Below are 12,873 nucleotides of genomic sequence, written 5' to 3'. Positions count from 1 at the left end.
AATTCATCATGAATCATGAATGTCAAATTGATATAAATATTCTTCATGTGTGCTATGGATTTCTAAACCTATTTCTGAAGCGCTGTGGCCATCCATTAACGCTGCAAATCGGGATCAGTTCAGTCAGGATTTGCGCCTCCTGGTGGCATATAACAGAACAGCAATCAACCTCAAATTCAACCCTGTTGGCACCACAGTAGAATGGTTGACAGTCCTAATGACTACATCTTGTTGGATTCTTCGGTAATCAGCCAGTATCACCTCGTCACCTGTGGTTCAGTGAAGTTTTCTGCGTTGCGTTTATCTCTTTCTTATGGTACTGACTAGGGATGCTCGATATTGGCTTTTTTACCGATACCGATATACCGATATTGTCCAACTCTTAATTTCCGATACCGATATCAACCGATACCGATATATGCAGGGGTTTCCGCCACCCAAAAAACGGAATAATTTCAGGTAATTAACATTACATATCTCTTGTTGTGGAATTAACAACATTATGCATACTTTTGACAATAAATAAAATCAGAATTTGTTCTTACTTGCTTGCCTGGGTAAATAAAGGTTTTTGGGGGAGTTGGACAATGTCGGTATATCGGTATCGGTAAAAAAGCCAATATCGAGCATCTCTAATTATAATATATATATATTTAACTTTTTTTAAATGATGACAAAAAATAAGAATCGTGTGAGAGAATCGCGATGTTAATTCTTAGAGAACAAACGTGATTCACATTTTAGCAAGAATCGTGCAGCCCTAGTCTTGGGGGTGTGTAGTTAGAAGATGCAGTGTAGGGGTCTTGGGGGGTGTGTAGTTAGAGGATGCACAGTGTAGGGGTCTTGGGGGTGTGTAGTTAGAAGATGCACAGTGTAGGGGTCTTGGGGGTGTGTAGTTAGAAGATGCACAGTGTAGGGGTCTTGGGGGTGTGTAGTTAGAAGATGCACAGTGTAGGGGTCTTGGGGGTGTGTAGTTAGAAGATGCAGAGTGTAGGGGTCTTGGGGTGTGTAGTTAGAAGATGCAGAGTGTAGGGGTCTTGGGGTGTGTAGTTAGAAGATGCAGTGTAGGGGTCTTGAGGGTGTGTAGTTAGAAGATGCAGCGTAGGGGTCTTGGGGGCGTGTAGTTATAAGATGCAGAGCATAGGGGTCTTGGGGGCGTGTACCGGTAGTTAGAAGATGCAGAGCATAGGGGTCTTGAGGGTGTGTAGTTATAAGATGCAGAGCATAGGGGTCTTGTGGGTGTGTAGTTAGAAGATGCAGAGCATAGGGGTCTTGGGGGCGTGTAGTTAGAAGATGCAGAGCGTAGGGGTCTTGAGGGTGTGTAGTTAGAAGATGCAGAGCGTAGGGGTCATGGGGGCGTGTAATAATAATAATAATAATCTTCATTTATATAGCACCTTTCATACACAGAGTGCAACTCAAAGTGCTTAACAGAGACACGTCTTCTTTAAACAAGTCAAGAAAAAACAAGAATACCATAAGGTCCATAAACTCAAACTGTAGTTAAGAGACCAGTGACCGGAGGTAGGAGGGAGCCGTTCCCCTCGCTGCGCGGTATGCCAGGTCAAGGAGAGCAAAGCAAACCATTCTAAATACGAGGGTGAATAACAAACGCATCTCTCTACTGTATACAATCAAGCACTCAATGCAGTGGAAAAGCAAGGGTAGCATTTGGTACAGTCACAGACTAAAATGCACTATTGATTCCTTGCATTCCCTCCCTCTAGTAGTCTTCTGATTTAGTCACTTGAGGAGTTTCCATCTCTTAATTTTATTAATGATTTCCTCTTTATGTTCTTATTTACTTTTGTACATTCTAGTCCAACTGTTGACAACATTATTATTGTAAATTATTATTGTTGCAATCATTATTAATACCATTATTATTAGTGTGAGGCGTACATACCTCTGTGTGAGAGGTCCATGTCTCCCATGGTGATCAGGTTGGGTCCGTGCAAGGGTTGGTGTCTGTACAAGTTGGGCCCTTTGGTGATGGTGATACAAGCCTCTGGGTTGTAGACGTCAGGCTCGTAGGGGTCTGGCAGGTGGAAGAGAGAGAGAGATGGAGAGAGATAAGTCGCCTACTAGAACCACATAGTGCTCCGTGGGCAGGGACTAACTAACTGGATAACTAACAGTGCAAAAATGCCCAAAAAAATTTACCAAATGCCCTCGAAAATCAGTTAAGGGGGCAAAAAAAGCCCCCGACAGTTTACTAATTATATATGCTCTACAGTGCGAGCATTTAACTCGCATTTGCCCCTAAAAATATGTGTGCGAACCGGAAAAATTATTTACTCGCATAGTGTGCGAGTGAAGATTACAAACTCAGTAGTGTTTTTTTCGCTCCGCTGCTAATAGTTCAGAAACTACGTTAGCTGGTTAACATTAGCCGCTGTTAGCTGCTCAGCTAACGCTAAACTGGTATCTATCTAACGTGACTCCGCAACACCAGTTCCATTAGTGAGAAAATGGGGGGGTATATTGACGAGGCTTTGAAAACAGAGGTTCAATGATATTCTCTCTCTCTCTCTCTCTCTAATAATAATATAAGCTGCATATAAGGAATACAACCAAATCCTATGTCATACCATAAAATTATTATTTTGCATCATGTTGAATCGCATCGTAATCGCCCCGAATCGCATTATGTTGAATCAAATCGTATCGAACAGTTAACTGTATCTCAACAGGGGTGAATCGTATCGCATCGGCCGGTGCTTCAAATGTATCGTTAATGTATCATATCGTTGGCAACGTATCGAGATGCGCATCGCATCGGCCTCAGTGATAGAGATGCACATCCCTACTGGGAACAGAGGCATAGTGAGGGAAGTGGGGGCTGAGAATATCTGTGTATCTGTGTGTCTCGCCCTCTCTCCCTCTCTACATCTCTCTCTCCTGAACCTATTTCATTCAAAATGAAGATATTGATGCACAGTAGCTAGCTATAGTATAAATTATAGCTCAGTAGCTGTAACAAAATAATTGCATTAACTATTATTCAATAGCGTTTCAATTATAATGAATTAAATAATTGTATAAATAATTGTCCATGTCCTGTCATCTAATAATATATTCCATTACCTTTCCTATCTGTATCAAAGTCAAGATGTTGGTATCGTGACAACACTACAACATACAAAAGCAGCTTGACAACTGATATCCTTTGCGTCTAGTACGCATGGGCCAATGTGTGATTTTGGTGGTATATTTGCACAGATGTTTGGCCCTTAGTATGCACACGCACAGTATAATAATAATATGCATGTAATAAATAGTTTGTTAATAAACTGTGTTACTTATATATGGAGACATTAACATTACGTTATCAAACATAGGGACGAAGACTGTAAACAAATACGGTATACAGCGCTTTGCGCCGCCAAGACAGCCGCAGCCACAAAATGGCATATGGTAAGTGTCGACAATGTTTTATAATTTTTATGTTAATGTATCATAAAGATTCAGTGCCGCCGAAATACAAAAAAAATACCCCGGAAATTACCGTAGGTGGGGCAAAAAATAGCAATTAAAAAAAAAATAAAAAATCTAACCCTGGTCTGACTCTTAACCCCTGGTCCTATTTTCTGAAAATCCACCTAAAAATACATACCTAAGTAAATGGAAGATTGCCCCACTTCTACAAGGTCCATTTGCATGTTCTTGGTATCTAGGGACATCTATGGACCTCAGGGAATGTATTCCCAGTGTCCGAAATATTGTGTCTGTTACTAGGCTTGAGTAAATTGTGATGAAACAAACCAGACATGAAAAACTGCCACTGAGCTTGTTCAGTACCTTCTTGAGATCACGTGTGCAAGAAATCTAAGCAAATGAATAAAGGGAAGATGATTAAACAGAAGGTTTTGTAGATACAGTACTGAATTCTGCCATCCGGACCCATGCAATTTGAAATATTATTATTAGTGCTGTCAGGCGATTAAAAAAATATATCCAATTAATTACAGGATTTGTAATTAATTAATCGCATTTTAATCGCATAACCATTTTAGGCCTGATATTCTATAATCATATTTCAAATGGCATGTGTCCGGATGGCAGAATTCAGTACTGTATCTAGTACAAAACCATTTATTCATTTGCTTAGATTTTTCAGGTCTGGTCAATTTTAGCATGGTGTTATTCAGAGTCAAAGATTAAAAAAAAATTTATACTCATTTGGTTCATTACAATTTACTCAAGCCTAGTAACATACACAGTATTTCTGACACTGGGAATACATTCCTGAGATTCATAGATGTCCCTAGAATCAGATACCAAGAACATGCAAATGGACCATATTAAAAAAAAGTCTGTAAATGTGTATGCTACGTTCTTGTGGAATGAATGAGATATAAAAAAAATATATATGTAATTAATTAATCTACTTAACACGATAAACTGACAGCCTTAATTATTATAGAATATAGAATATCAGGCCTATAAATTACCTTATTATAGCCAACTTGCACAGCTATGGATCGGGCCAAATCTACTCTTTCCAATGGCAGAGTTTAATTTGGATTTAGTATCACCAGGCATGCATGAAGAACAGAGAAAGAAATCTACTGTATGCACAGTAGGTTTTTTATTCTTGCGACAGCTCTGCCATTTTTAAACTGATTTCAAATCGGATGGTTGCTAAATGTTCACAATAGGGGAGACAAACTAACTGCGCTCCAATATCTGCCAATAACGTTCAGTTTTGTGGTATATAATCCCAAGCAGGGTTCGAAATTAACGGGGGCTTGGGGCAAAATGCCAGTGAAAATGGACAAAATGCCCTCGAAAATCAGTTAAGGGGGGCACAAAATGCCCCAGACAGTTTACTAATTATATATATATATAGAGAGGGTTTCCATTGTCCGGTAATTACCGTTTTTTTACCGGGGAAATCTGTTGAAGTCCGACATATTTAAATATCTCCGGTCATAATGTCCTGTCAAAATAATTCCCTCGCGACCTGTGCTGGATTAGCGAGAAGCATGCAACTGCAGAGCCGCAGAGCTCACAGTTGTGCCCGCACAGTGAAATACTCCAATTCAGCCATTGGCAATTCAGCCACTGGGTGGGTGGCGCTGCTAAGCGGTCCCCTGACCGGACCGGATGGTGCCGCTGGCTCTGCAGTTGCATACTATTGGGATTAGTTTATCGCTTCGTTGAACGTTTCAGTGAACCCCACGATAATGTTGCCGTCTCTCTCTGCCAAATTTCTCAGTTCTTCGCTTGATATAATTAATACAAATGTCCAATATAACGGAATTCGTTAGCTCATAAAAATGTGATTATAACAGACTGCTGTTAATGTCGGGCCGACTGCCCAGACACCGATTTGATTTTGATTTCAAGTCACCAGCAGCACGGAGTCTCGAGGGACTTATTTTATTTGGAATATATTAATGACTGTATACGCAAAAGTAGCCTAGTTTTAAGTTAAAATATTATAAATCTACATGCCTTGAGGATGTCACTCTTTATATAGCCTGCCTATCAATTGTTTTTAAGCTCAATAAACTGACCAGAATTTCTCACATTTGCCCGGGAGATTGAAATCTTCCAGGACACGGAGACCGGCCCCAATATTTTCTAACGGAAACATTACGTTTTGTTTCATTTATGTGAATAGTTTATTTACAAGTGAACCAAACTTCTCCATTGCAAACACTGCAACGCTCCCAGCTGTGACACACAATTTCACCCCTGTGCGCACTGACAGCTATCCGTTCTCAGCTTCCCTCATGTTAAAGGGGGGCCGGGGGGGACAAAAAGCCCCAGACAGTTTACTAATGATATATATATATATGGAGACATTATTAATGTCATTAACATTATGTTATCAAACATAGTATAACAATTAATATTACTATTTATTTAACTGACGAGTGAAAGACGTGATTTATTAAATCTGTTTTGATCAGACGCCGATTTTGATCGATGTCACTCCCCCACCCTCTCACATTAGCAGGTGAGCAGCTCACCAGCATTTGATGGCATTTTGAAGACAGACAAGATGGAGCGTTTTTTATCAAACTATAAAAACACGAAGGAAAATGAGTCTGAAAAGCAGATTCCCCAGGTCCTCAAATAAAAAAAAGTAAAGCGGAGTACGATGGAGTCGTGGGGATTAGACTGGGTAGGGGTTGAGGAGGATGCTGCCTACCGGTCAACATATCATATTGCAAAGCTTGTCGTGAGACTCCGGCTGCAAACACGGCTAGTGTTCGAGGAGCTTGTGTGGATCTTTTTGTCCGCGGGACGAAAGACTGTCAAAAAATACAGCGCTTTGCGCCACCAAGACAGCCGCGGCCACAAAATGGCATATGGTAAGTGTCGACAATGTTTTATAATTTGTATGTTAATTTGCTTGAATGTAATATTAGCTGTAGTTTCCAATCCTGTTCCTTCACGCGCCATGTTCAATGTAGAGTTTCCTGTTCCTTCGTGTGCCATGTTCAATGTAGCGCAGGGGTCTCAAACTCGCGGCCCGCTGGATGATATTTTGCGGCCCCCTACTTGACATCAAAGTTTAGTGTTAGTGCGGCCCGCGCGTCGTTGTGCGAGTTGGATGTTTTATTTATATTATCACTTGTAGGCTACCATAGCGCAGGCTCATGATGACATCAACGTTATGTTAGTGACTTGGTTGAAACGTGATTCCGGAGTGATACCAAGTGGAAGGAAAATATATCCAGTGCGTATGGCAGGCATCCTCGAAATTCTCCGCTATCTCATCTGCAAGCAGTGCTCTGCCTGTCCGGCTGCACTACTGTCTGTGTCTGTCTACTCTGGTCCAATCACATTCAGCGTCCCGTCAGCATTCCCCCCCCCCCCCCCCCCCCCCCCCCCCCCCACCCACAGTCTGCGAATCAGAGACAGAGTAGGGGAGTAGGGCGGGTCTTCACGGAATGCATGTCGTCTCTTTCAACGGGTCCCAGTCAGAGCGAGTTGACAGCGCATCTACTGGTAGTCTAATCTGCAGGTACTGTAGCGAGTAGCCTAGTTCCCAGTTTTATCTCTGTGAGATAAATGTAGCTAGTAGCCTAGTTTCGCCAGCAGGCAGCTAGTAGAAAAATGTGGCATGTTCAAAGATGGTCAGTAAAAGAAAAGTCGACAGTGAAAATCGCTGCAATTCAAAGATGAATGGACTGAAAAATATGTGTGCATCCTCCCAGCACCAAACCAATGTGACTAATATGCCAAGAAACGGTAGCTCTTGTGAAGAGTGGCATATTTGAAACGCCACTATGAAACAACAGTTATTTTGATGCAACATTTCCGCAAATTCAGTGCTAAGAACCACACAAATAAATGGAATGAAAATCATAATCAAGCTGCAAGCAGAATTAAAGCTATGTCACAATGAGAAAAAGCAACCAAGAAGTCCTCACTCAGTGGCATGGGTGTTGGCTAAAAACAAGTAGCCATTCTCTGATGCATAAATAATAAAATAATGTATGACTGAAGTGATGGAGACCATGTTTGAAGGCAAACAAAAGCAAATTCTCCTCAGATAACACAGCAACCAGAATAACTGAAATACTGGCTGATGATTTGATTAAACAGCTTTGTGATAGAATTAAAAAAAAAATGCACAGTGCATTTCCATAGCTGTGGATGAGTCCACTGACACCACTGAGAATGCTCAGTTGCTGGTGTTTGTGAGGTTTTAGTGAGTTTGTGAGAAGATTGGATCAGTTGTACTTTTCTTTTGAATACTTGAACCCCTTTTTTTGTGGAATATTTGATGCGGCCAAGCCTCACCCAGACTCTACCTCCAGCGGCCCCCAGGTAAATTGAGTTTGAGACCCCTGATGTAGAGGCTTCTGTTCCTTCGACATCCATGTTCATATCATATTTACACACAAAGAACGCCTGATCCGTTTTGTTTCATTTATGTGAATCGTTTATTTACAAGTGAACCAAACTTCTCCTCCATTGCAAACACCACAACGCTCCCAGCACAATTTCACCCCTGTGCGCACTGACAGCTGACATCTATTGTTCTGGGCTTCCCACCACTGGTGTCACTGACGTTAACATTAGCGAGTTTGCTAACTTAGGTAACGTCATTGCAATAAGCTAGCTGTACCACGTTTTGGACAGGCGTAATTGTGCTCTGTTGACTTGTTTTTTTTTATACAGTTTTTGATTATTGTTTTCCGTGTTTATGTTGTTCACAGAAGCGTGGAAGAACAAACTGAAACACAACGAACCCATCGTCCAGTCCGTTATGAAAATTAATGCTGACCTGTTCAGCAGAATGGTTGACATAACTTACCACCTAGCAAAACAAGAGCTGCCGTTCACGTACTGAGTTGTATTTTTTAAATGATAAGGATGTTTAATAACCGTTTATCATACAAATTCAGTGCCCCCGAAATACAAAAAACAAGGGACTAAACACGTTTTGCAATTATGCCACATCAATGTGGAACGCCCTACCCAAAGCTGTAAAGGAATGTGAATCACTACCCACTTTCAAAACCACTCTCAAAGAACACCTACGGGAGACTGCAATTCGAAACTGGCCCCTGTAAATGTCCTAACACAACCACCTCCAATGTACAGTAAATTACCAAGTATGGTCTTGTCAATATCCCAATGTACAGTTTTGCTTGTACAGTTGTACAGTGTCCCCGACCCACCCCTCCTACCCAACCTTTTTATAAAAAACATGTCATATTTGGCAGTCATATTTCTTGTTGTAGAACATTAAAAAAAAAATGCTTTGGGAAGCTCTCTGTTACATCCCAATGTATATATTCCCCAGTGTGTGTCTCCATGTGTGTGTGTTCTCCATTTTTGTTTCCTCCCTCCAGCCATTGTTCCCTCCACCATTGGTCCCTGCCAGGCCTGCCCTCACATTATAGCAACACAGCACCGATTGGTGGATGGTTTTCCAGACTCCAACAATCAATCAACACCACCTAATCATGGATCACCCCACACCTGTTAAAACATGGCTTCTCACTTCAGTCACTCTCTCTCTCTCTCTGGCATGAGGCTAGGCCTAGTGTGATTTTGTAACCTGTACCTTTGACAATATTGCATTTCGTTTATGGGCCTTGGTGCTTAGTGGAAATTTCCTTGTGTGTGTATGGCCACAGAGAGAGCATTGTTAGTTATAGTTTGTTTTTGTATATATGCTGTCTTTGTTTTCTGTATCATTAATGTGTTTTTCTCTCTTTCTCAGGAAGCACAGATGGGGTGAGCTGCCATTTCCTTTGGATATTGTTTTCTCCTGTTTTGGTTAGGTAAGAGTAGTTTAGGTAATGTAATCCCTTTTACCATAGATTAGATTTGGGTTTATTTGGAGTATAGTGGCGTTTGTTTGTTGTTTTGGCCTGGGCTCACCCCTGAGCTACATGTGCTTCCTTTGCATCTTTCAATAAATATCATTGTTGTTTACAAACGTGGTCCATCTTTTCTGTCAACCAACTGTTATGTTACAGCCCTTTACCCTTAGACTCACAGGGGTCGTAACATAAATGGGGGCTCTGCCTGGATTTTGTAACCCGTGTTCAATTGTTGGTTGATGGATTTGGTGAACTGTGTTCGTTTACACTTGTATAGTTATTAATTAATTTGTGTGTAAAAATGGCATTTGTGTAAAAAAAATAAAAAAATAATGGCAGTTAGTACTTTTGATCTGGGGAAATTCTTGAGCAATCCTACTTGGGAAGTGCTGGATAGCTGCCGCAAGGCAGACTTAGTGGAGATTGCCACACATTTTCAACTCTCGGTTCAACAAAAGCATCTTAAGCAGGATATCAGGTGTCTTGTGGTAGATAAGCTGTTGGAGCAGGGGACGCTTGTTTTACCTGTGGTCTCTGATGAACATGCAAGTCCTCCTGGTGAACCTACGGAAGCACAGCATTCTGAGGAGCAAGCCCATGGTGCTGAAAAGGCAGGTGTGAGTCACATTGCCACATTTTCACTTGGCCTCTCCTGTGTCATCTGGGTCTCGAGAAGGGGCCCAGGTCAAGGTTAGAATAGCCCGTCTCCAGATGGAGGCTCAGGAGAAGGCACAAGCACGTGAGGCGGAGTATCGGCTTCGTAAAATGGAGCTTGAGGCGGAAAATGAAAGGGCTGTTAACATCCGTAGGTTGGAGCTTGAGGTGGAAAAAGAGCTCAGACTGCGGGAGTTGGAGCTGGGAGACCAAAGGAGTGGATCCAACTCTGCTACACCGACTCCTCCACAAGGCCCGGGTATGTCCTCCTCCACAGCTTATTCATCACACACTTTTGATATAAGTAAACACATTGCTTTGGTGCCTCCGTTCCGAGAGACGGAAGTTGATACTTATTTTAATGTGTTTGAGCGTATTGCTGCTTCATTGCGCTGGCCAAGAGGTCTGGCCTTTGTTGCTTCAATGCAAATTGACTGGTAAAGCCCAAGAGGTTTGTTCAACACTTTCCCTAGAAGATAGTTTACTGTATGATACTGTGAAGGCTGCCATCCTTCGTGCATATGAGCTTGTGCCCGAAGCTTATAGGCAGAGGTTTCGCAGTCACAAGAGAGCTGTCAACCAGACCTTTGTAGAGTTTGCTAGAGAGAAGGGAACTCTCTTTGATAAATGGTGTGCAGCCAGCAAGGCCTCAGATCTTAACTCTCTCAGAGAACTCATTCTATTAGAAGAGTTTAAGAATCGTTTGCCAGAGCGTATTGTAATTTACCTGAGTGAGCAGAAAGTGTCCACTCTGCAGCAGGCTGCTGTATTAGCTGATGAGTTTGCGCTAACCCATAAAACTGTGTTTGTAGATAGGCGTGACTCGTTTCTCCCCCATGATTTCTCTCAGAAACATTCTGTCCCCAACCATTCAGAATTCACACACCCCCGACCAAAAATGTCACCTCCACGCTCAAAAGAGGAGCGGACATGTTACTACTGTCATAAGCCTGGTCATGTTATTTCTGACTGTTTAACATTGAAACGTAAGCAGCAACCGTCCTCTCAGAACTTTAGACAACCCAAAGGGGTTGGTCTGATTAAAATGGCACCTGATTCCGATCAACAGATGCACAATGATCAGGATGTTCTCGATCCTTGTTTCAGGCCATTTACTTCCAAGGGTTTAGTTTCCTTGACAGGGGATCCAAAAGATCAGTGTACAGTTCAGATCTTACGAGATACTGGAGCCTCACAATCCTTTATCCTCTCTGATGTACTACCTCTGTCTGAGAAATCTTCCTGTGGTTCTAGTGTCCTAGTTCAAGGTATTGAGATGGGTTTCGTGCCAGCCCCGTTACACTGTATTCATGTACAATCCAGGGTTTCCGTTAGAAAAAATTGTTGCCGGTCTCCGTGACCTGTAAGATTTCAATCTACCGGACAAATGAGATTAATTCCGGTCATAGTTTATTGAGCTTTAAAACAATCGATAGGCAGGCTATATAAAGAATGTCATCCTCAAGGCATGTAGATTTATAATAGTATTACTTAAAACTAGGCTACTTTTGCGTATACAGTCATTAATATATTCCAAATAAAATAAGTCCCTCGATACTCCGTGCTGCTGCTGACTTGAAATAAAATAGACCGCGTATGTGGGCAGTCGGTCCGACACTAAACAGCAGTCTGTTATAATCACATTTTTATGAGCTAACGAATTCCGTTATATTGGACATTTGTATTAATTATATCAAGCGAAGAACTGAGAAAGCAGAGAGACGGCAACATTATCGTGGTTTGCGTGACGACTCTCTCCACCTCGCAACGACTTATTTGCAAAGAGTATGGCGCTGCAGAGAAGCTGATTCAGCTGTTATTGGCTCTTTTCTGGGAACCGCACAGCAGCGCCCCCCACCCAACATTGGCTGAAAATGGCTGAATTGGAGTACTGCTGGAATACTGCATTGTGCTGATAGTGCTCTGGCTCTGCAGCTTCACAAAAGTTCGCACACCCAGCACTAAGCTCTCGCTGACGACGTCGTTGTCATTATTAGAAGCAAAGAGGAAACAAATGTAATGATCGTTTCGTTCATCGCATAGGCTATTTAATTTTAGCCTATTTTAATACAATTCAAATAATCAAATTGTGCTTAGACACAGGGAATTATTTTCACCGGACATTAAGACCGGAGAGATGAAATATGTCGGACTTCAACAGATTTTGCCGGTCAAATACCGGTAATTACCGGCTAACGGAAACGCTGGTACAATCTGATTTGGTCACTGGTTTCTTTAAAATAGGGGTGAGACCTTCCTTGCCAGTTAAAGGCATTTCCTTTATCATGGGAAATGATTTAGCTGGAGGACAGGTGAACGCTGTGCTGGAAGTGTCGGATCACCCAGACACAGATTCTCTGCCTGATGACTTGTCACAGAACTTCCCTGAAGTTTTTTCTGCAAGTGTTGTCACTCGGGCTCAATTGAAAAAGAGAGGTGATGAAATTAATTTGTCTGACTCTGTTTTTGCTTCAGCCTTTGTCAGGGAGGAGTTGCTGGCTCCAACTTCTGATACCGCTGACAAACCACCGACTCATAGTAAGGTACCCCCACAGACAACTGTAACTAGTTCCGACGCATTGAAGTTACCCGTTACTCGTGAAATGCTAATTACTGCCCAGAAGGCTGACCCTTCTCTTGCAAAATGTTTCTCTTCTCTTGAAACAGAACAGAGAGAGTTGCATTCTTATTTTGTGGATGAAGGAGTTTTGATGCGTACATGGAGGTCCCATGGTACTAGACTGGCAGAGCATGCACAATCGGAGATAGGGCTACCAGATCAGGTGCCAGACTGGAGCACTGTTTATCAGATTGTTATCCCTGCAGTTTATCGTCAGCATGTACTGTTCTTGGCCCATGACCACCCTTGGTCTGGACACTTGGGAGTCACTAAAACATACAACAGAATACTTCAACATTT

The 12,873-nt window shown here is 42.0% G+C and overlaps 1 protein-coding gene across 3 annotated transcripts in view; it reads right to left on the bottom strand.

Annotated features, from left to right (window-relative positions):
- LOC311242637 (uncharacterized protein) overlaps nucleotides 1-12,873 on the bottom strand; it is a 115,375-nt gene that overhangs the window by 87,761 nt on the left and 14,741 nt on the right. For all 3 annotated transcript variants that reach the window (XM_084331633.1, XM_084331634.1, XM_084331635.1), the window contains exon 5: nucleotides 1,907-2,038. In XM_084331633.1, coding sequence (XP_084187759.1) covers nucleotides 1,907-2,038 — 132 coding nt within the window. The remainder of the gene's footprint in view (nucleotides 1-1,906; nucleotides 2,039-12,873) is intronic.

Source organism: Notolepis coatsorum (assembly GCF_963971535.1).
Source record: "Notolepis coatsorum genome assembly, chromosome: 16".
In the NCBI taxonomy this organism is placed as follows: Eukaryota; Metazoa; Chordata; class Actinopteri; order Aulopiformes; family Paralepididae; genus Notolepis; species Notolepis coatsorum.
Note: the sequence above shows the minus strand (reverse complement) of the source record. Positions and strands in the feature narration are given on the sequence as shown.